This window comes from Drosophila elegans, unplaced genomic scaffold, assembly GCF_018152505.1.
Source record: "Drosophila elegans isolate 14027-0461.03 unplaced genomic scaffold, ASM1815250v1 contig_814, whole genome shotgun sequence".
NCBI classification, from domain to species: domain Eukaryota; kingdom Metazoa; phylum Arthropoda; class Insecta; order Diptera; family Drosophilidae; genus Drosophila; species Drosophila elegans.
Window position 1 is genome coordinate 10871074 of NW_024546167.1, and position 26398 is coordinate 10897471.

General features: G+C 42.3%; 2 protein-coding genes across 3 annotated transcripts in view; one reads left to right on the forward strand and one right to left on the reverse strand.

Annotated features, from left to right (window-relative positions):
• Window positions 1–26398, reverse strand: part of LOC108138741 (protein outspread) — an 86422-nt gene that overhangs the window by 1730 nt on the left and 58294 nt on the right. For both annotated transcript variants that reach the window (XM_017261135.1, XM_017261136.1), the window contains exons 3-9: window positions 10938–11003; window positions 10287–10866; window positions 1247–3930; window positions 697–831; window positions 483–622; window positions 220–369; window positions 56–167 (exon numbers count right to left, since the gene is read on the reverse strand). In XM_017261135.1, coding sequence (XP_017116624.1) covers window positions 56–167; window positions 220–369; window positions 483–622; window positions 697–831; window positions 1247–3930; window positions 10287–10866; window positions 10938–11003 — 3867 coding nt within the window. The remainder of the gene's footprint in view (window positions 1–55; window positions 168–219; window positions 370–482; window positions 623–696; window positions 832–1246; window positions 3931–10286; window positions 10867–10937; window positions 11004–26398) is intronic.
• LOC108138744 (alcohol dehydrogenase-related 31 kDa protein) lies at window positions 14758–18118 on the forward strand. Its single transcript, XM_017261138.2, has 7 exons — window positions 14758–14888; window positions 15530–15656; window positions 15717–16121; window positions 16187–16450; window positions 16680–16802; window positions 17306–17710; window positions 17780–18118. Exons 2-7 carry the CDS (start codon window positions 15558–15560, stop codon window positions 18101–18103), a joined length of 1620 nt encoding a protein of 539 aa, XP_017116627.2. The 5' UTR covers window positions 14758–14888; window positions 15530–15557; the 3' UTR covers window positions 18104–18118.

The window sequence follows — 26398 nt, forward strand, 5'->3', positions numbered from 1 at the left end:
GTTCGTCTGGTGTTAATTTAGGGGGATCTAAGTGGGTTTCATGCTAATTTCTTACCTCGCTGTCTTCACAATCAGCACCCTCTCGAGCGTCGGTGGTCAGGCCCTGCACGAAGTGAACATCATTTGATGGATCATCGGAGGCCAAGTGGGCACGAAATTGCTTATTTCTGTAAGACACAAATATAAGGATCATTAGGCAGGTCACATAGATCATCTTACCTCAACTCCAGTTGCTGCATTTGCTGAAAATGCCTTAGCTTGCTGTTGGCCATATGCAGCTTTTCTTCCAGCGCCGCGTTTTCCACACACTTGATGGAATACTTCTCGGAAAAGGACAGAATTTCCATACGAAGCTCCCCGAGATCCTCCCTGGGTTGGCAAAAAGAGTTAAGTAAGAGAATTACATATTTAAACACAAATTCAGTAGTTATTTGTACTACACTTGTGTAAGAAAATATTTTTGTTATCAAAGCGTTACTTACTCCTTAAGTTTGGCTCCATCGCCCCGCATTTGTTCGCCTCTTTGGACCTGTCGCAGGAACTCCTGCTTAAATCGAGCTACCTCTCGCTGAACTTCACTCTGGTGCGCCTTTCTCATGGCATCCAGAGCAGCCAAAGTGGCCTATAAATTAAATAAATATACCCAGATATGTAAAAATAATACTTTAAAGCGCTTTAACTGGCTATTGGACTCACCTGAGTTTCCTCGGCCAGCGCAGTCTCCTTTTCGGCCAGCAGTCGCTCAATCTCCATCTTGTGTTTCTGCTCCAGGTCGCAGGTGAGCCGTCTATGCGAAGTCTCCATGGCACTCAATCCCTTCTCACAGAGGGTCTAAAGTATATAAATTGTAATTAAAATGATAATTATGATATATTTATGTTTTAAAATAATTTTCAAACTTCAATAAGAGTACACCAAAAAAAATAAATTACCTAAATTAAGTAGAAACATAATAAAATCATTTTGAAAAAAGCTATGTTAAAAAAGGAATTATAGCCTATTAAATATACAAGTATATTTTATATGAACATATTTTTTGAACGAAATTGTAAGCATATCAGTTACATGAGAAAAAATGAAGGATACAATTAAAAAAATGATAAAGCGCTGTAGTTTAACTTAAGGTAAGCTTAAAAACATTACAGCTTGATATATCAAACCTGGCTAATTTCATTTTAAAAAGCATTAAACACTACTTGTTTTCGAAGAGACAACGTATTCAATAATATGAGTATTATTTTCTCACCCTCAGCTGTTCGATTTCGGTTTGGTAGCGCTTTCGGAAGCTCTGCTCGTCGGCTGCGTTGGCGTGTTCGGTGTGGTAGACCTCCCTGAGGCACTCCAGCTGCTTGCCGTGCTCCCGTTCGAGGAGCTCCAGTCGCTTCTCCAGGCGCCGGCAGCGCTCCTGCTGCCTGCCCAGCTCCTCGCCCAGTTCCTGGCGCTGCTGCAGCAGCAGTTCCTGCTCCTGCTCCTGGCTGGTGCACTTCTCCAGCGCCTGGGCCAGATCGCTTTCGCGCTGCTCCAGCAGCTGCTCGCTGCGCTGCAGATCCGTCTCCGTTTGCTGCTGCAGGGCGGACAGTTTCTCCACTCGCTGCCGCAGATCGCAGCACTTGTGGCAGGCGTCCTGCAGGCAGGTGAGTTCCATCTGCTCGCTGACCATCACACAGGTCTCGGCCAGAGCCCGTTCCAACTGCCGTAGACCATCCTTGCGATCGTTCATGGGCGAGACGGAGCGACGGGTCCTCTGGCCCGCCCGTATCTGCTGCAACTGGGTGAGACTCTGCTCCAGACGCTCCTTGCTGCCCAAGAGCACATGCTCCAGGCTGTGCAGCCGCTGCAGGAGATGGGCATTCAGCGGGGACTGGCTGCTGGACTCGCTGCTCGAGGACTCCGGCGGTGTGCTGCCCTCCTTCCGCTCCACCGCGTCCCTCTGCAACTCGCTTAGCTTCAGCTCCAGCTGCTCCTTGCCCTTGAGCGACAGCGAGCGTCGCCTCTCCGACTTGGCCAGCTTCTGCTTGAGCGCCCTCACCTGACGCTCTGAACTGCTGTACTTGAGGGTCAGGTCCTGAATGCGGGCCGCCATCAGTTGCAGCTGGGCTCCATCCTCGTGCTGCCGTCGCTCCAGCTTTTGCTGCAGAGCAGCTTGAGCCAGCTCCAAGGCATCGTATTGGTTTTGCGACTGCTTCAGCTCCCGCTTCATGGCCCGAATCTCGTTCACGGCCTTCTCGAAGCGCGACCGCAGCTCGTTGTACTCCTCGGCCAGCGAATCGCGTTGCAGGCAATAGGGATCGATGTCGCTGATGGTGGTCAAATCGCTCAGCGAGTCCATGCGCTTGATTTTGTGACGCTGCAGGTTGCTCAGCGCAGCGCCACCGCCACCGCCACCGTGATCCTGGGCCTGCAATTCCCGCAAACGCTTGTACAGTCCCTCGTTCTCCTCGATTCCCTGGGCCAGACGATCCTCCAGCTGCTTGATCTGGCACTGGCTCTCGCTCAGCTGCAGTCCCAAATTGTGCATCAGCTCGGAGGCACTCTGCTTGGCCTGGCTCAGTTCGCTGTTCAGCTGCTGCTGCTGCTCCTGCAGGCGGGCTGTAAGCTGCTGTTCGGTTCTTTGGAGGGTGGCCAGTAGCTCCGACATCCGAGCCTCCCGCAGTGAGGCCTCTGCCCGCAGCGTCTCACACTGCTGCTTCAGCTCCCTGCTCTCCGCGGGCTGCAGTTCCTCGGGCACCACTAGCAGCGGCAGCTCATCGCTGGCCACACTATCCACCGTGCTGCGTCGCGAACTGGGCGGCGAACTGCGACTCCTTTTGTGCAGACTGGCCAGGCTGCGATTGCGCAGACAACTTCGCAGGACGGGCGGTGAGGGTGAGAGCGGGGAGCCCCAGTCCAAGCTATCCCTTCTGCCGCCCTCCGATGCCGTGCGGTACTCCTCGTCCGACGAGAAATGCGGTCCAGCGGGCGTGACCGGTGTAACCGGACTCGAGGCCGGCTGCTGCAACTGCGCCTTCATGAAGTCCTGCTCAATGTCCGTCGTCTGTTTTGGCGGCGCATCCAGTTGCGGCAATCCGGCAGCACTTCTTAAGACTGCCAGCCAACTGTTCCGCGAACTGGGCGACAAGCTGGCCAAGAGCAAACGCTGTTTGTCCCAAGTCGTTAGCTGGAAAGCGTGCTGTTTGCTGGCCGTCGGCTCTGCCAAAACGCTGGTCAAACTGTTCACATCCAGGACGCCGTCGAGGACACCTCGCTCCTCGCACAACGGATCTCGGTAGTAGAAGAGTGCCGCTCCACTCAAGGTGAACCAGTGCTTGGACCACTCGCCCGTCCGGTTGTCCTGCTTCATGAGCCAACCCTTCTTGGCGTTCAACGACTCCTCTGCCGCCGCCTTAACCGGCGGTTTGCCCTGACCCGAGGTTGTCTTACTGCTCGCCTTGCCCACCGATCGCAGCTCATCCGTTTTGGCCATGTAGTTGACGCACAGCTCGTCCAGATTGCAGCCGCCGTCGGGATCTCCGCGCTCGTGTTGGTAATGCTTCGGGGACTTCAAGTGCAACTGCAGCCTGGCCGTGGGCTTCGACTTCTCACCCTGCTCCAGAACCGTGGGTATCTTCTTGACTATGGCCGACACGATCGCCGGCGTGGAGTTGGATGCCAGGGGCAGCGATTTCGGACGTTCGTTGGCCGTACTCTGGGACTTGTTGTTGCCGCTATTGGCGGACACCACCTGGAAGTCCGTTTCATCCCTCGAAGTCACCTGACCATACTGGCTGTGATGGCTGAAGTGGTGCTGGTTGTTCAGGGCATTGTTCACCGCCGTAGACCAGCGTTTGTTCTGCTGCTGACTCAGATTCGTTATGGTGTTCGCAATGTCCTTGATCGTCTTCTCATCGCGACGGATGTCCTCGATCAGCAGGCAGGTGGTGGGCTGGGAAACTGAAATAAGAGATTGGAATGGGAACAATGTCAGTAAAACTATAAGTCATATATTTTAAAAAGAATTTTAACTTTCTGATAAATAAAATAAAAATTCAAAAGTATTCATTATCTAAGCAAAATTAATAAGAATCAATAGCTATGATTAATTTCAGAACCTACGAATTGATCGAAAAGGGTGCCACAGAAATGACTTTCATTTTGAAATCATTTCTAAAGGCATCTAAACTATTCAATAAAGCTTCAATACACCTTTAAAATTGTTTTCAAAACTTGATTCTAGTGATTTTATTAGCAACACTATTATATTATAAAGCTTTTATTGGTATTAAACAAACCAACATTAAATTATAAAAAGAATATCGTTTAGACAGACAATCAGGCAACTATAGGTTTACGATCTTGGCGGTGATCAAGGATCATAAATTGCCCATCAGCCTTAGCCCAAAACAAACCTTGGCCAGCAATCTACACATTCTTTTCCTGTAATTGGCTCAACGTCTTCATTAAATACTTTGAAATATGAGCATGTCGGTAATTTCATTTGGCCGGCTGTCTGGCAAACCATATCAATGTTATTGACTGAAATTAACTTAGACAGAGGATCGTGTGGATGGTGGATTGAGGATCGAGGATAGAGGATTGAGGATTCGTAGGAACTCCACCCCTAACAATATTTATGCCCAGCATTGGGCCGTAAAACGCGACGAGAGAGCCAAGTTATGTGCGGGCAAATATAATAAAATTATTAAAACGGGCACACGGTGCATTGTAAGGGGATACGAGTGATCGCGATAAGACTGGCTGGATGGTTGGATGGCTGACTGGCTGACTGGAAAGATCCCGAGAGCAGAGTGCCATAATTTTATTAACACCCAAACAAGTCGAGGACGAACCATCGGAGACGAACCAGACGAGAGGCAGCTCCGAGTTGTCCCATAAAATATGTGATTACAAAATATATATTTAGACGCGCAAGTGAGTGAGTTCTGCCCACGACCTGTTTGTTCCAGCCAGCCGCCACATTTAGGTTTATTATGATTATGATACAAATTTGCGACTGGCCATAAAGTCGGGCGTCTTGGAGCACTGGAGGACTGTAGCTGAGCTTGGGTCTCGATCTTGGTCTCTGAGTGCGCATCAATTCGGTCAGTCGAACAGGTTGGTCGCTTTTCGGCTGCTCTGCGGCGTTTATCTTGATTATTGAGCTGTTGCGAAAAGCGAAAGGAGGTGGACCAGCAGCCTCTGAACTCCAGCTGCAGATACGGATGCACGGCTAAAGCTTGTTGGTCGGCAATGGGGTGGGGGTATGGGTATGGGGATCCAGCTCAAACTCTGACAGAATCGGAGCTGGGCACTGACTGACTGACTCACCGAGCAGGTTCAAGGTTACTGTGCTAACTGCGGCGATGGCGATGGCGATGGACACGGGGTATGCCTTTAATTGGTCGACTTGTCGGCCCATCGCACAAAACCAAAGGGCTGACCAAAGTGGCCCTGGCGACGCTACGTCGATTAGGGTTCGGAATCGGGTTCAGGATCGGGATCGGGACCGGGATCGGGGCTGGGACTATGTCAGCAATGGAATTTATAATGCTTATGATATTACACATAGTCGAGTGGAAGGACAGAAGGACAATGGTACTTTACTACCCGAATGGGACTCATTATGTTTACGATGGTGCGGTCAGGGATCCTCTGAAATATGAGTTTGGTACGAGCTCCAGATCTTAAGGGTATAAAATAAATACACAACAAACTAATGATCACTTGAAAGTCTGAAATATATAAAAAGTCTGCTGATTGATCACTTGGTCTCATATTTTTTGTATTCAAAATGTAAAAAAATGTAATAAACTAATAATCGCTTTTAAGTTCAATATATAGAATGAATTCAGTTCAACTATCATTTGAATACCAATACTTATAATTTCTATTAAATACTTTCAAAGTTGAGCCTTTCACTCAAAATGCAAATAATTTTCTTTAAGGGTATAAATACTTTAATTTAAGCCACCTTTAGGTTCCAACAGTAACCAGTAAGTAAAAAAATAATGCTTGAAGGACTACAGGACCGTCTGACAAGTTAGCTTGCCATAAATCACATTTTTCTTAATTTAAATTTTAAAATTACTAAATTAAAGAGTCCCTAGGGCGTGAACAATAAAAATCATCTATGCAGCAGATGCAGCAGTTTACAGGTCATTCCTCATTCGTTTCTTGATGCCTCGCAGGAGTTGCCCATAAAACCATCCCCACTTGCTGCTTTATTATCTGTGGCTCTTTGTTTCGCTCTTGTGGCCTGCCCTTGATGTGTTTTGCACCATTTAATATTTATTGTGGCTTTTACTACGCGCTTTCAAGTTCAAGATCAAATCAGCCACCACAGAGTCCAGTGGGGCAAAAAAAAAAAAAGAGAAAGAGAAGACGCGTAAGGTGCTAAGTGTAATTAAGTTGATAAAAACAGTGTTCGCAGATATATGGGCTGGCAAGTGGCTTGATGCCGCTGCCGCTGCTGATGCAGAGAGCCCTATAATTATGGTTCCAATGGCAGATGAGGAACTCTGACGGCGGGACAATATAGTCCAAACTGGTAGGAGGAGGGTCGAGGGATATACATATACAGCTGCGGGATTTTTGGAATTGTCTCTGGTGGCGACTTTTTTCATTTCTTTAATTAACAGCATTTGATTAATTATGGCCACAATTAAGCGCACTCAGAACAACCCACTCAATCATGGCCGGGCTTCCTGCAAAAAACAACTCCCGATCGCCTCGAATCCCCGATATTCGCCGTACTTTTTCAGTGAAGCTCCGCCTCAGACGTAATAAATAATCAAATTGCAAGTTGATTTACCTGCTCGACTCTGCCTTTTGGGCGAACGAAAGCGAAAATTGCCTTTGGATTGGAATCGCTCCCGCCCGTTGAAACAACCTTAGTTCCCCTTACCTGCTGCCCCAGGCTCCCCTCACACGATGACTTTGAAAAATTTCTAACTGACCAAGGCCCCGCCCCCTCTCCCCGAAAAAGCGAAAAAACGAAAAAAATATAAACCCTGCCAGACCGGACCCCAACTTGTTGCATAAATTTTGCTTGCAAGTCGTTACACTTATGAATATTGATTGGTTATAGGTGATGGTGGCGGTGGCGGTAGCGGCGGGGCTGCCGCTTCTTGGGCTCTAGAGCTGTGGAACTCTGGAACTCTGGAGCTCTGGCGTTCTAGAGTCTCGTAAATCGCAGAGCCTGCATCGTTAGCTGCCGAGACGCACCTCCTGGCCCATACCGTGTACCGCGCGCTGTCATTTTGCATTTGCACAGAAGTTGTCCGGCTTCAATGGAGCTGGATCCTCCTAACCACGTTTGTTAACATGCCTTTTCTGTGTGGCTCATAATGGGGGCTCCTCAATAGAAAGATAATGAATTCGCGGCACAACTAATGGAAACTCTTTCTTAAAACCCATACGTATCCTACAATGTTGCAAAGGGTTGCAATTAGGGATTGATATAGTATGAAGGTTAGGCAGCGATAACAACGCTTGGCAGATAGTTCAAATGCAACTTCTATGTCAAACTTACACTAAGGAAAATGGTCATAGGTTAATGTTGGTAAACATAATTATAAACTCAGAAATGAAAACGGTTTGAAATTCGTCCGCTGAGTTCAGTGTTTTGATATGATTCAGGTTGAAAAGGTTATTTAAAAAAATCTTATTAGTAATAAAAATAAACTATGTACAGATATAGTGGCTACATTATTTTAAAAAACAAAACTACAATTTAAAAGAATATTGAAAACATGTTAAGCAAAATATTTAAGTATACATTTTAATAAAACTACTGTTGGGAAAAATAACCTAGCTAATTTGTAATTATTTCCAGTGCATCTGATTAATGGAATGCTCAGCTACTTTGTTGCAATCATAAGTAGTTACTGCTGCTCATCCTCTTGTAATTTACAATTTGTCATTGTATTACAATCTAGCACTTAATTCTTGTGAAACTCCAACTTCTTTGGAAACTTGTTTGGTTGCAATGGGCCCTAGGTTGATGCTTTGATTGTTGGCCTGGGATTTGTCTGGGGATTTATTTTTTTGGGGCGTTTAATCGCTGGTTACTTTGGCAAGTTGCAGAGCTACATTTCGTCACCTCTGCCAAAGGGGCTGTTGAAATTTCTAAACTAATCCACAGAGTAGAGCAAAGCAGAGAGGCTTTCCACACCAGGCCCCGAGATTTATTTGCACTGTAATTATTCACTTTGCCGTGAAACTTTGCCCATTACAAGTCCCTACGCAGACACGTACATAGCCACATGGATGGTGGACCCATGTCCAGAGGGGCTATCATGTGGCACTGACTTGGAAAATATTTCAGTTGGCCCCGGCCTGACATTGGCCTGCCGACGGCTATTAGGTGTAGACAGTTTATAATCTTTGTCGTTGTGCATTTTAAGAGCTTTTTCCCCACATCCACAACCACAACCACATCCACATCCTAACACCCATTCAGAAAATGGTCGGCCGAACAATGAATTGCCTCATTTGCCGCACAATTTTGCTTATTGATGGAATGTAATTAGTCTGTGTCAGCACCCAGCTCCGCGAAGCCAGTGAGCCAAATGCCCTAGAGTCCTACCTGGTAAGTGATCTCGGCCTCTCCAGACCCATTACTATGCCACTAGCCAACGGTGCATCGCTAATCGAAAAAGGTGGCAAATGCGAGTGTGAAAACTGACCATTAGAGTGGCTCCAGAAGCGGTACTTTCCGCAGGTACGTGCAATAATCAAATGCATTCTCCAGAACTATTATTATTATAAGGTTTCTCCGGATAAACAAATTGTATTCATTTGTAACTCGGATTAATGTAATATTTATAAATAAATTCTTTTAAATTCAGTGGCTTTACAAATATACTGAGAATTATTTAGTTTCAGATTATTACTTGAAGTTGCCAATAAATTTAAGTACCTCACAGTAAGCATATTGAAAATCTAACGAACAATTTTAAATCTACTTTTCATTAACATTGTACATGTATATATGTACATTTTTCACATTGGCTCTTCCAAAGTTATTGTCTAGATGCATAGTACATTTTCGCTTTCCATTTCGAGGGCTCTACCTTCGAACTGGTTCACGTATTTAACTGGCGATTTATCAACGGAATAATGCCATTTGATGTGGATGCTGAGCCTTGAATTTGCGACCAGGCAGGGAGTTGGGCCAAGGGATCCATCCGTGATGGCACAACAACGGATCTGAGGGCAGACACACTATAATTTAAGCGTGAATATCATTTTTCCATGAACAAGTATCCTGCAGCAATGTATGTGAGAACATTCACAGTAACTGCAATTACCGACTACAACCACCAACCGATCCGGCAACGGACCAACTCCACTCGATCCACTCGATGGTGTGTGTGAGTGCGAGTTGGCGAGAGTCTGCTGGGATCTAAAGAAAATTTATGAAGCCTACCATTATACGATCTTAAGTAGTGGCGGGGATCCCTCGTCGGCAAAAGCCCTGCTGCTGCACGTTTGTCCCTGTGTTTGTGTGTGAATTCAAGGTTAATTTCGTGGCTGCGGCTTTAACTAGCTGCACGCACTGCCCTCCATCTTCAACTTCAGCTCCAACTCTCCATCTCCATCAGCCGGTACCCTGTCCCCCCGGAAATATCCCTATCCCTCAGCCGAGGCTGACTCTGTCCGTCTGGGCCGAGGTTGATAATTTTGATTGCTGCGAGCCATAAATGATCATAAAAATTATAGCAGCCGATAGGAGCCCAACCGAACTAAACTATACTCCAACCAAAGGAAAAAAAAGGTTGGAAATGCAGGGCAAAAGATACCTAAACTTGAGAGCCATTTTCCTCAAAAAGTAAAAGTCAGTTTCATCATCTTTATTACATAAAGACAAATGAGCTGGTGCTCTGCCACGATTCATTACTTTGTTGACTAGTAAATTACTTATAAAACTATAGACTACGTAATCAAGCTTGTTATTCATGGAACCATACATTTTTAAGCATTATTCTAACAACAGATAAATCTGGATCGATTTAAAAATTATCATAATAAAATATAAAGATATAGGAGCAACATATTAATGTTTCAACTAAAACAGTTAATAAGAAAGGGAGTATATTCAGCGTAAAGCTTATGGCCATTAAAAGGTTTGTGTTTTTGCTGAAGTCTAACAACTTGGACCACTTTTGGGTCTTCAAAAATGATTTTAATACCTGAGCATCAAAATTTAAAAAAATAAAGATAAAAAAAGGATTGCAACACAATATAAATTGTGATGTTAAGAAACAAAAACAAATTCTTATAAATTAAAGTGCTTTATATTCACTCACCCCGATTTGTGATCTCGTTGCCGGCATTCCGATTGTTCTCGTCCTGGCCGCCAATGTTGACAGTCTTCGACTTCCGGGGCACCGTCTCATCCTCCTCGTCCTCCTCGTCGACATCCTCGCCAGTCTCCACGCCGTCATCCTCCTCGTCGTCGGCGAGACCACCGGACTGCGTGCTGGTCAGAGCGGAACCACCGGTTTTCGTGGAGCTGGGACCCAGATCCAAAGTGCTCAGCAGATTGCCGGCCGACTGGGAGGACGTGAGCGTGTCCTTGTGATATGAGCTGTGGCGATTGCCCAACTTCGTGGAGAGCGATGGATCGCCATTGTTCGACTGACGCAGACTGCCCACAACTTGACCGCCGGGCAGGGTGGCACTCCGTTTGTGGCGACCCTTCGACTTGGGAAAGGCGGCCAGGATGTTGAGCCACCATTGGGACTCCTCAGAGCTGGTGCCCTTCACAAAGGTTACGCGCTCGGGGGCTGTTATGGCGATGGAGTTGGGGTGACCTGTGACCTCCGCGGCGCCGGTCACCTCCAGCACTTTGGTCATGTCGACACACGCCTGCGGTATGGTTTCGGGCTGTATGTAAAATATATTGAAAACATTTTAAATAAATTTTTACAAAAATATAATTATTTAAGTATACATACATAATCATCGACCGAATACGTCAGCTCGCCATCGTCGTAGAGAACAAACCACCTCCTCTGCCAGCGCTAGAAATAAAAAAAAAGAAACACAATGTTGATAAGAAAATATTAATTAATATAATTAATAAGATTAACATTTAATCACTTTCAGTTGCAAGTATCAACATGAGACTAAATGATTAGAAGATTCTTTACTTAGCCACATCACTTTAAAACAAATTTGCATTGTCGCTTGCAATTTGCTTTACAAAAAGGTGGGGCAAGAATAGGCGAGGAGAGATAGAGTAAGTCGGGGGGTTAAGTAATGTTCAACGCCCCCGACAGAAATCATAATTCCTTTATAATTCGTTCTTTCATATATTTTCTGGCGTTGTCATTCCCATGAAAGGTAACCAAGCCCCAACGCCTTCGCCTTTGCATTGGCACTGATTCGGTGCGGATCTGGATCTGATTCTGATTGTTATTGTCGGTTGCCAGAATCATAACAAACGTGCAACAGCCACAAGGGTGTAGGACTCAACGTGTGTCTGATATTTATGCAAATTGCTAAAAGTCAAAGCAAATTAAGCTCAACCTTCAGCGAAGATGACGTTGAGTTCTGTTGCCCCAATGCGTTGCAAGTTGCAAGTCTCTAGTTGCAAGTTGCTCGTTGCAACTCCCTAAAGTTGATTTCTCCCCACCCAACTGTGAGTGTGAGTGGAGTGCCGAGGTGTGTCGGCCGTTTTATTTATAAGGCCTAGAAGAAGGGAACTCGCACACGAATAATCAAGCCGCAGCACCATTTTTCACTTTACTCTCTAGTTCTTTATATTTCTAGTACTATTTTTTTCACTTCGTCTTTTTTTTTGGCATTGAATTCATAAATATTGAATCGAATCTATTGGATGTTTGAGGCTACAAGTATGTTGGGATTAATGAAGTGAGAGGTAACGATTTTTTTAGACCTGACGAGCTTTCTTTTGGGTGATCAGAACTTTGTGGTTGCAAAAAAATCCCAAAAAACACATTAAAAACTTGGTTTTTGTGTCAGAACCCTAGGAAATAATGGTCAAAGTAATAAAATTTCCAATCATAGGCATTCACAGTTAATTAGTTTAATTTTTTCAGATTGTCAAATTTCTGCAAAAAATGATGATATACCCCCTTACAAAAAAGTCAGAAATTTGGACATAAATAAAAGATACAACTATTCGAAATATTGTTTTTATTTTAAGTATCTTTGGTCTAGCAGTGTTAGTAAGTCATTTCAAGATGACATTAAAGCTGTTATAATTAACGAAAAAATATATAACACCTTAATGATTTATGTTAATTTACTTAATAAATTATCAAATTGCCATAGGAAAATAATATGAGGAAATCGTTGTGCGGTTTTCCCAGAGACCCCAAAGAAAAGTCAAGCGTACAGAGAAACCTGATCAGCTCGCGGGAAAGAATCTCTGCACTCAATTACGTCAAACCAGGTTGATTTCCTCCTTTTCGCTGTCGCGAGATTGGCAGAAGTCAAATAGGTCAGGCAGTGGAATAGTAAATTAGATTATGCTAGCATCGAGATGCAATGGAAACCACGCCCCAAATGTTCATATTAGCCGCACATCCTCACGTTTCCCACTTCTGCCCTAATATATGGTACTAGAGGTAAGCAGCTTAGACCGCGTCGCTTAGAAGCCCCAGTTTCGTTTCAATAGGCAGACACAGACACTCACAGCGGGAAGACAATGCCACTTGGTTTAATTAGCCCGGGGAACGACATCTCAATGCTGCCGAACGTATACTTATGGGCGTGAGTGTGCTGTGCTGATGTGAGAGCTAGTGTAAATCGGTTTTGACAGGTACGCCGTTGGCGTCATTACCCCCGCAGAGGTTGAATGTCACCGGCGGCCAGACTTGGGGGCCAAGCCGATAAGGCGCACACTTGCCACCGTACAGTGCGCACGGAGAAAAAGATTTCACCTACTTATTATTATTTTTTATTATATTATATATATATAATATGAACTATGGTCAAATTTCGAACCATAAATATTATCTTTTAACTGACCATTTGCAATAGAAACCAAAATATTTAACATTATGTAATACTATTTTAATTCATTTTAAAGAAACATATTTTTGAAAGATTAATTATCACCAAAACATAAATATATTTTAAGAAATGTTTGCTTAGAATCTTTCATTAGGTAGATTTAATAAAATCAAAAAATAACAAATAATTCTATAAATAGTTTTCCTTTTGACGTGTCTCAGAAAAAAGATAAACAAATAGATTTTCGTTTATTTACTTTTTTCCTATATTTGCATGTGAATGCCATATTTTTCACGTCTGCTGATAAGGAAAACTGTAGCCTAGACAATTTTAGGCCGTATTAAGTTAACGTCTGGAGGCGCGAAGAGTCAGACGATGTTGTTTATATCATTTCCCGGGCAGTTGCCAAGGCAGCCGAGCAACTCGTTCAATTAGTGGGTCAACTCGGAAAATGAGTTATTGATGGTGGGAAACTTGCGAGCTGAAAATCTTTATCAGTGACCGAATTTTTCCTAACATGCACTCTCCAAGTGACCATTCCTGTCAAGTGATAACGCTCAGTGCGACCCCCAAAAATTATCAATAAGAAGGAATATAAATATGAATAAATTAATAGGAACAAACAAAATGAAAATATATTCAACTTTTATAAATAATTTAGCGTCCGGTTAGGTCTGATATAAAGATTGTCGCCCACATCTTTGCACTGCACTCACAAAGCGAACACTTATATCTTTCCATATAAAAAACAGGTTCAACATTGTTGTATGCAAATTGAAAGCTTTATATTTTTGCCTCTCAACTCACATATCATAGCCACCTCCCTCATTTAATTTAACCCCTTGACTCGTACTGGAGAATTTTAGGAACTAAATCAATAGGATTTTTTTATCTTATGTTATTTTGAGAAGAACAGAAACATAGTTAAGTTTCTATGAAAATTTTTGTTTGGTTGTATTCAAATATTGCTTTTAGTTTTCCGCTTTCAAGGCCTGTAATTTAAACATGGGTTAACTTTTAACTGTTGATGTTCTGCTGCACTTGAAACCGATATTCCAGCTCGGCTACAAAGTGGGCTTGGTCGCACTTCGCAGTTGCGGTCAAGCGAGATTGCTAATGAGCTGCTTTAAGGGGGCGTGTTTCGTACTTTCCTACTTTTCCAGATTGATTCTACGCTGCCTCCAGCTAACCCTTCAACCCCTCTGAATACCTAGGGGTCTCTATCTGACTTGTACGTATGCAAATTAAGCCGAAGTTCAATTGCGACCGCAGCAACAACACAAGCCTGGATCTTTCTACACTTCTGCTAGCTATGCCTGACATTCACAAGGTTAAAGCTCGTACTATTTTGTATGAGGCTCTACACTTGAAAACACAAGTTTCACTAAGAATTAAAGACAACTTTTTTCTGTTTTGCCTTGAGAATTACTTTTAGGATTTGACATTATTGCTTAAAATCAAGTCTGTTTTGTCTCGGCCAAAGTTGTTGTTGTTTTTCCAATCGTATAAATATATAATTTTAAACTAACGTGAATAACTCTTAATATAAGAAATAAATAAACAACTTTGTTGTATTACTTTGTCCAATATTTTCTACAGTTTTATAAATAAAGTTATATTAAATATCTTTTAAAAAATCGTTTTTTTCTTGTGGACTCTCTGCTGTTCGATTTTCTATTCTCACTCAGCCTTTATTTGCAGATCATTTGTTTTCGTATTCCTATTGCATTTTACATATTACAAATCATTTGAGCACCGCTGCCGATGTCGACGACGACGTCGACAGCAGTCGCCCCCACTACAGAAAACTATTTAAGGCGCTGCAAAAGTCAAAAACACCGATTATTGTCTCAGTGCAGTTGTCAGTTGCAGTTCAGCAGACCGGTCAACGAGTACTTGCATTTCTTTAAATTTAAATTGATCAAGTAAGTAATAAGTACCACACTGAATGGGAAGTCTAAATTAATTGAATTTATTAAACAATTTGCTTTAATAACTTTATAATTTGCATACAAACGAGTATGTCAATTTGATAAATATAAATGATAATAAAAATGTTTTTAAAAAAAGCTTTAAAAATTAAAACTAGTTATAAGTCCTGGTTAAATTCGTAATTTTAAAAGTGTCATTAAAACACCGCCTTCACTAAAAATTTTAGTTCATTGTTTAATTAAAATTTCTAAGAAAATAAACTGTTAGTTAATTTCTAAAATTAGGCATCCGTTAGCTATCTCAAAAACAAAGCGCGTGCAGACCAGCAGTAATTTTCCAAACATTAGACATAGTGCGGCAAAAATTATGAACATACACACACATAAAGCTTTGCCGGTACAAGATCTCAAATAAAAACAAACCGAAATGTGCCAAAATATAAAAGTAAAAATAAACCTTAAGCTAGGCAGCGCTGCCAACGCTGGCGGCGCAGTCAAAATAGCCCATCGCGTAACGAAAGATAATGGAAAGCTCTACGTAACCGGAGCTTAAAGTGGGAAGATCTTCCTATAAATACGGGGCCGTGGCAATCTGGAAACCAACAACTAACCGAGCCCTCTTCCCATCGCCACAGATCGAAGGAGCCAGCTTAAGAAGTCACCATGTCGACTACACTGACCAACAAGAACGTCATTTTCGTGGCCGGTCTGGGAGGCATTGGCCTGGACACCAGCAAGGAGCTGGTCAAGCGGGACCTCAAGGTAGCCACTCAGTGTGCTCTAAGAGATGGAGTCTTAATAATCGAAATTCCCTGTATGTAGAACCTGGTGATCCTGGACCGCATTGACAACCCGGCTGCCATTGCCGAGCTGAAGGCAATCAATCCCAAGGTGACCGTCACCTTCTATCCCTACGATGTGACCGTGCCCATTGCCGAGACCACCAAGCTGCTGAAGACCATCCTCGCCAAGCTGAAGACCGTCGACATCCTGATCAACGGAGCTGGCATTTTGGACGATCACCAGATTGAGCGCACCATTGCCGTCAACTACACCGGTCTGGTCAACACGACGACGGCCATTATGGAGTTCTGGGACAAGCGCAAGGGCGGCCCCGGTGGCATCATTTGCAACATTGGCTCGGTGACGGGTTTCAATGCCATCTACCAGGTGCCCGTCTACTCCGGCACCAAGGCCGCCGTGGTCAACTTCACCAGCTCCCTGGCGGTAAGTTTACCAAGAGTAGCATTTTTTGTTGAGGGAAAATAACAAAGGTTATGTATAATCCACAGAAACTGGCCCCCATTACCGGCGTCACAGCTTACACCGTGAATCCCGGCATCACCCGCACCACCCTGGTGCACAAGTTCAACTCCTGGCTGGATGTGGAGCCCCAGGTGGCCGAGAAGCTGCTGGCCCATCCCACCCAGCCCACACTGGCCTGCGCTGAGAACTTTGTGAAGGCCATCGAGCTGAACCAGAACGGTGCCATCTGGAAACTGGACTTGGGCACTCTGGAGCCCATCCAGTGGACCAAGCACTGGGACTCGGGCATCTAAATGTGATACTCCACCCGAAAGCACACAACATTAGTTCATAGATATTCCACGCAAAGCAATAAGGCTGATTCGACGCACACTCACACTCTCCCCCTCTAATACGATAATAAAACTCTCGAAGAAAATTGAGAAATTCAAATCCAAATTGATAAGCCCTCTGTTTAATTAAAATAGATAAAGGGGAGTGGCACAAAGCAGGGCCAGTTGCTCTGCCAATCAGTCGTAGAACAGAAGTCGTCGAAAGCGGGAAAGAATGTTCGATTTGACGGGCAAGCATGTCTGCTATGTGGCGGATTGCGGAGGAATTGCACTGGAGACCAGCAAGATTCTCATGACCAAGAACATAGCGGTGAGTGAGCGGACAGCTGGGCTCTGGGCTTCGGACTTTGGGGCTCTGGCTTACTGGTTCCACCCAGGTCGAACTCAAACTCGAACTTGAAACTAGTCCAACAAGTCGCTGTCGAAACTAATTAAGTTAATGAGTTTTTCATGTTTGTTTCGCGGGCTGCAACAATTAAGTTTATGTTTCAGTTTGGCTTAGATTTTGCTGACAAATTTAGCACTTTCGATTGTCAGGGTGTTTTTGAAGTGATATTTGACAAGAATGCAGTTTAGATGGTATTTACAGATGACTTGATATCGTATCATATTTGTCCAATAAAAGCCTATTTTAATTGATAAGGTATTTTTAATCACAAGGTTAACCATTTTTCGCTTTAAAGAATAAGGTAAACCGATAAACTCTAATTAAAAAAAGATTGCAAATACCTATATAGAGATGAATAGGACTTAAATCCCTTTGAAAAATTTGAATTTGAATTACAAGTTTAAAAAAGGGTTTTACCTTTTTAGAAACTGGCCATTTTACAGAGTGTAGAGAACCCACAGGCCATTGCCCAGCTACAGTCGATCAAGCCGAGTACCCAGATATTTTTCTGGACCTACGATGTGACCATGGCCAGGGAGGATATGAAGCAGTACTTCGATGAGGTGATGGTTCAAATGGACTATATCGATGTGCTGATCAATGGAGCGACTTTGTGCGACGAGAATAACATTACTGCCACCATCAATACAAATCTAACTGGAATGATGAACACTGTGGCCACGGTTTTGCCCTATATGGACAGAAAAATGGGCGGATCTGGTGGTCTGATTGTGAATGTTACCTCTGTCATTGGATTGGATCCATCGCCAGTCTTCTGTGCCTACAGTGCTTCCAAATTCGGTGTGATTGGGTTTACGCGAAGTCTGGCGGTGAGTGTAATACATTTATTTGCATTGCATATCTTTCATTTTTTTATATATGTATATATTTTTCTGTAGGACCCTCTTTACTATTCCCAAAACGGAGTAGCTGTCATAGCGGTTTGTTGTGGTCCTACCAGGGTTTTTGTGGATAGGGAGTTGAAAGCCTTTTTGGAATACGGACAATCCTTTGCCAATCGCCTGCGTCGAGCTCCCTGCCAACCGACATCTGTTTGTGGTCAGAATATTGTCAGTGCCATCGAGAGATCGGAGAATGGTCAGATATGGATTGCTGATAAGGGTGGCTTGGAACTGGTCAAATTGCATTGGTACTGGCATATGGCCGATCAGTTTGTCCACTATATGCAAAGCAACGACGAAGAAGATCAGGATTCATTTTAAATCAAATAAAAACAAGAAAGAAAGCAAACTTCGGCAAGCCGAAGTTCATATACCCTTGCAGCTATTGCAAGAATTAAACATTTTTGAAAACATTAAAATTATGATTTACTTTCGTATATGTTTAAAAACATTGAAGCTATGATGATTTGCAGCCCAATTATTTGATAGTTATTTTATATATTTTTATTATTTCTAAGGGAGCTATATGATATAGACGTCCGATTTTGATAAAATTTAAACCATAATTCTGAAATATTTAACCATTGCTATATGTCGAAGAACTAAACAAAAAATTAAAAAACAGAAAAGTTATAATTTTTTTTCATTTATTTTTCCGATTGTTCCTATGGGAGCTATATGATATAGTCGTCCGACTTTGATGAAATTTAAACCGTAAATCGGAAATATGTAACCATTACTAAATGTCGAAGAACTAAACAAAAAATTAAAAAACAGCAAAGTTATAATTTTTTTCATTTATTTTTCCGATTGTTCCTATGGGAGCTATATGCTATAGTCGTCCGATTTTGATGAAATTTAAACCGTAAATCGGAAATATTTAACCATTACTAAATGTCGAAGAACTAAACAAAAAATTAAAAAACAGCAAAGTTATAATTTTTTTTCATTTATTTTTCCGATTGTTCCTATGGGAGCTATATGCTATAGTCGTCCGATCCGGCTCGTTCCGACTTATATACTACCTGCAATAGAAAGACAACTTTTGGGAAAGTTTCATGCAGATAGCTTTAAAACTGAGAGACAAGTTTGCATATAAACGGACGGACAGACGGACAGACGGACAGACGGACATGGCTAGATCGACTCGCCTAGTGATGCTGATCAAGAATATATATACTTTATAGGGTCGGAGATGTCTCCTTCACTGCGTTGCAAACTTCTGACTGAAATTATAATACCCTCTGCAAGGGTATAAAAAAAGTGATTTACACCAAAAGTAGGCAATCGATTTTAATATGATAATAGATATGGGTCATCTATATGGGGTGTGAATGAATAATGACAAATATGGGGGTGCCTAAAAGTATGCAGCGCATTTTGAAGGGAATTATAATTAGATGTTTGGGAAAAACTTAATTAATGATGGTGATAAGTAAAAGAGCTAGGGAATTCCCAATAATTATTGAAATTGAATAACATGGAACACTTTAAGGACCCATTTGTGATACTGTTTATTATTTATAATGCAAGTTCTTTATTTTTAACAGATTTTTACTTTTCCCATCTCAAGTTTTAGATTTACCCAAACTTCTCCCCATCACCCTTTGATCTAAATTGCAAATAAAAAGTCAATACCATCTACTCAAGGCTTTTCCCCCATCAATATCCGCAGCAATTTCGTGCACATTTCTAGACCGTCTCTAGTGGCATCTCAACTATGCGAACGCAAGTCGAAATTTTGCTAGAGCATTGCCGTGCATTGAACTTTGGCACATTTCCAAACGCACAACCAGCCAGTCAGCAGCCAAAGGAAACCCAATCGAGCGACCGAGAATTGAATGCGAAAACAAACAAATCTGCCGACACATTGCCCAGGAATATATACATACATATATGTATGTATATAGTATGCCCCAGCTATATAGTAGGGTGAACTGTGGGCACGCCGCCTTGGCATACTTCCAATTCGAGTGCGTTGTCTTCCTCCTCCTAGTGGGGGCCACTTGGATCGTAAAAAATCAATAGCCACCAGACCAAAAAGAGCCACAATGAGCCATCGGACATTGAGGACCCAACGCAGCGGAATGGAACCAACGGAATCGCATGGTGTGGAATCTGGCCTGGCCATATCAAAACATTTTTCCAGAGTTTCCCCCAACGTCCACCGTTCACCGTCCGCTGCCGTTGCAATGTTGCTTTCCTTTCCGCGGCGCAACTTAATTCCAAAAATCGATTAGTCACTGTAAGCGAACCATGCAATTGTCCAGCATTTTTCATTTATAACTCCTTTTTTCGTTTAATTTTTCTGGTTTATTCCTCTTCTCTCCCTTTTTTTTTTTTTTTAGTTTTTTGGCACACGCTTGATTAATTTGGCCCACTGCCGGGAGTCAAGGGGGGAGGACATTTAAAAATGCAGGAAGTAATCGATTGGCTAGGGCACAATAGCCAAAATGGGAGAGGCCATGAGTCGCAAAAATGTTGGGGTAGGTTGACTAAAAGGAAACGTGGAATGGCCAGCAATTTATAAGACCAGAAAAACTGCTTTAAAAAATAAATATTCTTTGTAAGTAATTGACCAAAGTCTCAATTATCTTTGATACAGATTTTAATAGCTTATAATTTGTATTTATTTGTTTATCTCAAAGAATTCTGAAATCTGATCAATTTGCTGGTTAGCACGTACATGCTTATTATCTTAATAGATATTAATGGTAATTTTGTTTTGAAATTACACACTTATTTTTTAAGCACAATGATTAAGTCTAAGAGTATCTAGGCTGCGACTAGTTCTAGTATTTTATCCACCACTGTAGATCGAACAAAAACATGCGACCGACCGGTTGCCGGCAGTAGGTGGAGATTAATCAACAAAAAAATTACGGAAAAATGGAGAGAAAAAAATAACTGATGCTTTTTAAATGGCAATACGTGCCTGGTCACCAGGTATTTTACTAATTAACCTGACGGATGCACGCCACAGCCGAAGAAGATTGTGATTATGCAACTGCATGGATTGGGTCGGCTGTCTGTATTGAGGCGTATATATCTGTGAGATAATAAAGCTGCAATCTGATGGGAGTTTTTATAAAACACTGATAATGTACTCATTACGGAACGTAATAACATTGCAATAAATAATTAAGGTATTTTAGTTATTAACCAAAGTTAGTTTGTAGTTCGCTTTTCAAAGGAACAGGATGTGTGATTGTACCATTGTACCACCAAATTTTCTGCTCTAATAAAAAAGGTTCATTGCAAATATCTGCTTACATTTCATATAAGCATATAAATAAATAATTTTCAACTTAATTTTTTGAATTACCACAGGAAACATTTAAAATTTATTTGCTATAACATTTTTTTTACGATTTGTTCTACAGCTTCAATACTGATTTTCTGATCTAGTTCCCCCCGGGCAGAGTTCACCAATCTCGACTCGTTTCACAAGACATGCGGCAGCGTGGCAAAAAAGAAACACATGAACACTTGTTAGATATGAGAGCACATGGCCACCGTACCCGCACAATTCGCTCCGAAACTCTGAAGCTCTAAAAGCCAAGTCCCATTTGTATGGCCGACTCGTAGTCTCGGGGCTGAGACTTTATAGCTGAGATTTAGACTGAGACTGGGACTGAGACTGGTACTGAGACCGATGCGGAGTTTGGAGCGGCGCATAAAGATTATCTACGGCCGCACATGGCACCAGGCGGTCAGACAAGATTATATGCGAAATGCGAAGCCAAATAACAAGTGTTACTCAAGGCAGCAAATTAATAGCCAACATTTTTCTAAACTAATCACGACAAGTGCTCCGGGTTTGGGGCTGACACAGAAACTCAACTCGAACAGCCGGCTCAGAAGGCAAACGCCAACTGGCGGCCCAAGACAGATGGATCAGAGTGCGGGGCTTAAATGCCAGAAAATGCAGTAAGCGAAAAATAAACATGAAGAAAAATGACAGGCAGAAACGTTACTTGCCCTCCGGGGGTCGTCGCTTGCCCCCATCCGCTTCACTCTGGATTTTTCAACCCTGCCCATGGACCATTCGACCATGGACCACCATTCCCGATTCGGGAATGGAGCGGAACTTGAGCCGCCGATCTGAGATTCCGACACGTGCCGGGCGACAATGGGCCCGCCAAATGCCCGCCATATAACAATGGCAGGCGTACGAACAGCAAACATTTTGTAAATTTGCGTCCATTGACACTTTGAATGATACAGATCTGGCGCTGCTCTGGATCTCGATTCTGCCGGTGGTGTTGCTCTAGAATTCAGACTCTAGATGGAGGGTCACACTGTTTAACCGGGAGGGCCACCTAGCCGGCAGATTGGCCCACGCAAAGTTCCTACCGCTCCCCCCAGTTTAGACCCCTGTTCTGCACTCACGGTACCCATTTCAGCCTTGGGGCAGCAACCACTTTGTATGTACAAGAGACGAATGTGAAATGATGCCGATGCACTGCGCAAATTAGGGCCTAACTTCTTAAATGCAAAACCAATTTATCGAGCTTTTTTATTTCAAAAGTATTTAAAGTATAGACTAAATCTGAATTTTATCATAAGAATTAAGTAGAAACAGTCACAAAATTTGATAGCATGATATATTTATGAATATTACAAATAAATTAATAAATTAAAATAAAATACGTTCAATAAATATTAAATGAATATAATTATTGTTCTTCAACCGAAAGAGATACCACTGTTTTATACCTATCATAACTATAATTTCATAAAGATATATAGTTGGAAAGATGGATGAGATAAATGGGCATTTTTCTTTGCGCTTAAAGCCCCCTCTTTTAGTTGCAGTGTAAAAATAAGCAATATTCTGAAAGAGGGAGTCCGAAAGGGAAGTAATGGAGAGGGAGGGGAGGCCGGGACCGGTCCTGGGTGCATGTAACACAATCAGGAAGTAATTTTTATGCTATGTACCCATAGCATGTGTCGCCGTCATCGTCGACGTAGCTGATGTTGCTGCTGTCGCTGTTGATTTTGCCCAGGTTGTTGGTGTTGCCGCAGCCGATGTGGATACTGATGTGGCTGTGGATGTGGATGTGGATGTGGATGCGAGTGATCTGGCCAGTCAGTGGAGACAGTCGCTCAGGCAGCCGAGAAGTTGGGAAGTCGGGAAGTTGAGCTGGGTTGAGGAGTCGCTCGTTCGGACAGATCTTAAGGCAGTGGCTGCTCTGGGGTGGGTTCGTTTTCGTTCTGAGCTCTCTGCCGAGTTGACGGGGGAATTGCATTTGAGGTCCCTTCTCCCTTTGGGAGTCGAGGGGCTGGGGGCACGGCATTGATTGCCAAGATGATGATGACGACGATGAGATGATGTGAGGCAATCGCTGAATCAATCTTGGCCAGTAGTTCAACGTTTACTGTTATTAGTTGCTGGAACATTGCATTTTGATCGTTCCCAATATGGTTTGCTCTTCGTTTTTCAATAGAAAGAGGCCTGGGGCCACTAAATGGGTGTGCACTGACAATCAAGCTTGGCAGTTTTTGTGACTATTTTATCCTAAAATAAATCAATAACATAAAACTATGTTTTTGGTAATAGACAAAAACATCCTTGTACATATTTTGCTTTCGAGCAATTTTTAAAAACATTAACCTTGAAAACTCATTTTAAAGAAATAAATTACTTTTAGGACTAATTAAAGTGTTAAATATATTTTTGAATATTCTCACAGCACTTTTGATTACTCCTTTCCTGCCTGAACCAAAGTTAATTATGACTCTTTAATAATTCGGAAATGAAATCGAAACCACTCGGGCTGAACCAGCCAATCAACAACTCTATCTCAATAACAAAGTATCGCGAATGCAATTTAAGCTGCCCCACGAAAGACCTGCGAAATGGGAAAACAACGGAAAAACAACGAATTGTGAAATAATTTGGCAATTTCAAATTTGATGGCAAGCCAAAATTGCTGCAATAGAAATCGATTAGCGCCACGCTTCAGCTGACCAGCAAAATAATAACAAAAATAAAAACCAAAAAACTAGAGAGACCAAAAAAATTAAGTTATCGACAATGGTTGAGGAAAATATTCGGTAAACGGGCTCGTGCGGAATGCGTTTTGGCCTTTTTCCTCTACGGAAAACTCATTCAGCCATTAAATGCCGTTATCTGCTGATTACACAATAAAAGCACCACCACAAAGCAGCGGCAACAAATGCGCTACTGCAGCAGCGCCCAGAGCTAAGAGACCTAATTCGAGGCGCATCTGTAGAAGAGTTACGGCGACTGCAACAGCAAATGCAGCAGCAGCAGCAGCAGCAGCAGCAACTGCAACAGCAACAAGCAATAATATAACGTAACATTTAGAACGTCTTTGTTGTTGCTGCTGCTGCTGCAACTTGTGTTGCTCTTACCCACAGAAAAGCTGACCAAGAGAAAAGGCTGCCGCAACAATTTCTCGCAACATTTTTCTGCCTTGCATCATTTAGAGCTGCACTGGGAAAAAAATACATACCAAACCGTTGTGTTAAAGAAATATCAATTCAAGCAAAAACTTTAATTAATGCATTTTTAATTTGGCCAACTATCAACAATTCAAGGTTAATTTCTTGTCATATGGAAAATCATCGAATATAATTCTAGAAAATACAATTTCTTTTAGTGTGTCAACGCAGTTTACTAAGATGGATAGGAAGGGGAGTGGCACACGAGGTTTGGAGAAGGGCATGTGCAGCTGACTAAGAACTGAAAGATTTGTTGCGTTCGCAATCTATTTTGCTGCCAAGAATATTTTTCGAACAGCTTTCCCAAAGAATGCGGGGCGAAGAATTAAAATATTGGCATAGCAAAAATTTAGAGAGCCTTTCACCATGCATTTTTTAAAGGCTAATTTTATTTGAATGTATTTTTTATTAATTCCATTTCAATCAAAGCCTGAAGATATAATTAGCTTATAAAAATATATCTAAGTTTTATGGACTTTCTAAAGTCAAACTGGTCTGAATTCTATCGCACTTTAATACGCATGCTTCAATTCCGTTTTTATATATGTAGTATTAAAGTTCTTTTATATATAGCTCATATATTATATTTATATTCTGTTATTAGTCTTCTTTTCAGTGATGATGAGAGAAAAAGCATCCTGAAAAGATATGGAAGCAGCAACAGAGAGACTTTAAGGTCGTTTCTTATCTGCAGATATAATACTGAAGAGAGCCTTGTACATTTCTATACCCTTGCAGAGGGTACTTAAATTTGTTCATTTCTCTTACTTAAAAACCCTATGAAGCTAACTTTTAAAGCTTTAATTTTTTTCTGAACATAATATTGCATTATTAGTAAGGACCATACTTAAGAATATTAAGAAGAACTTTCTTAACATCTAGTTGCGACAATTGTAGTGACAAAATGTTAAGTTACTTTGAATATCTTTATAGATAATGAAACAAAACTGAAATGTCCTTACTTTAGATAACATTTAGCAAGGGTATTCATGCACTTCGATTCCCTTGCAGCCAGCTTTCCTTTCTTGTTTGGGAGCCGAGAAAATGCGGTTGGCGATTGCCTGGCCGAGTGCTGGTTGCCTTCCTACCTGGGCCGCCTTGTATCTAGGTGCAAGAAATCGAGTCTCAAATTGCGCCAAAGCCGCCAACTGGCCCGCTCCGCTCTTGGCCATTAGTTATTAGAGCTTGGTCAGCGTGTGTGCCGTGGTGGCGAGCCTTTGTATTGGTGTCTTGGAATTTTCAACAAGTTTTGCTAAAATATGATATTACCCAAGCAGGTTGCAGTCGAAAAAAAAACACAACACACACACACACAAAATAAATGGCAACAAGCGCGGCAGAAATATTTGTATGGATATTTGGAAATGGCGCCCCGTTCCCAGTCCACGATGGGTATTGGGTGAACAAACTCCAAAAGCGACTTCGGTTGCAAGAGACCCCAAAAATGCATATGTTGGAAAACATTTCGGGGGGATCGTAAGTCAGCTGACCATTGATTGACGTTGATTGCTGGCCTGTTTTGTTTGTCGCGCGTTCAGTGAACTCATTCACAGATTCGGTTTCTTTTCGCCACTGACACGGCATTAAATGTCAGCTAGAGTATCCTCAATATTTTGCCAGCCAATCTGACAGTTCGCTGTGATTTGTGGCCATGGAAGAAACACTTGTTAAGGAAGATGGGCTGAATTAAGATAGAGTCATAGCGATATGCATGCACGTGGTCATTCGGCCAGGCATTTCGCACAATAATGAAGCTTATGCAAAGTGCCGAAGGTTGAAGGTCTTTGCTCAGCTTCATTTGTTGTCGAGATTTTCGCATTTGATTTATGAAAATTGCAAATGTTTTTCTTTTGTGCAAACAATGTGGGCAGACCGCTGGTGGAGCTTGGAATTTTGAGTGGTTCCAATTTACTCGCTGTACTAACAAATTTGGAAATAGTTGTAAATTTACAAAGTCGTAAAGTTTTGTTACCAGCCTAAAAACCGCATGCTAATTTTTTTGTTCAACCAGTTTTTAATGAAACTTTGCACTAGTTTCTGAGTTTTACGATTTTTATGAGTAGTAATAAATTGTGGTTGTAAATAAGTAAAAGATTACAAGCAACGTAAATAGAACTACCTCTTACTTATAATAAAGCTCTGAAC

Bases quoted from the DNA above. Each gene is read 5' to 3' on its own strand.
- LOC108138744 (XM_017261138.2), top strand. From the start codon at position 15,558: ATGTCGACTACACTGACCAACAAGAACGTCATTTTCGTGGCCGGTCTG. The intron at 16,122-16,186 runs GTAAGTTTACCA...TATAATCCACAG, and splicing joins ACTTCACCAGCTCCCTGGCG to AAACTGGCCCCCATTACCGG. The intron at 17,711-17,779 runs GTGAGTGTAATA...ATTTTTCTGTAG, and splicing joins GGTTTACGCGAAGTCTGGCG to GACCCTCTTTACTATTCCCA.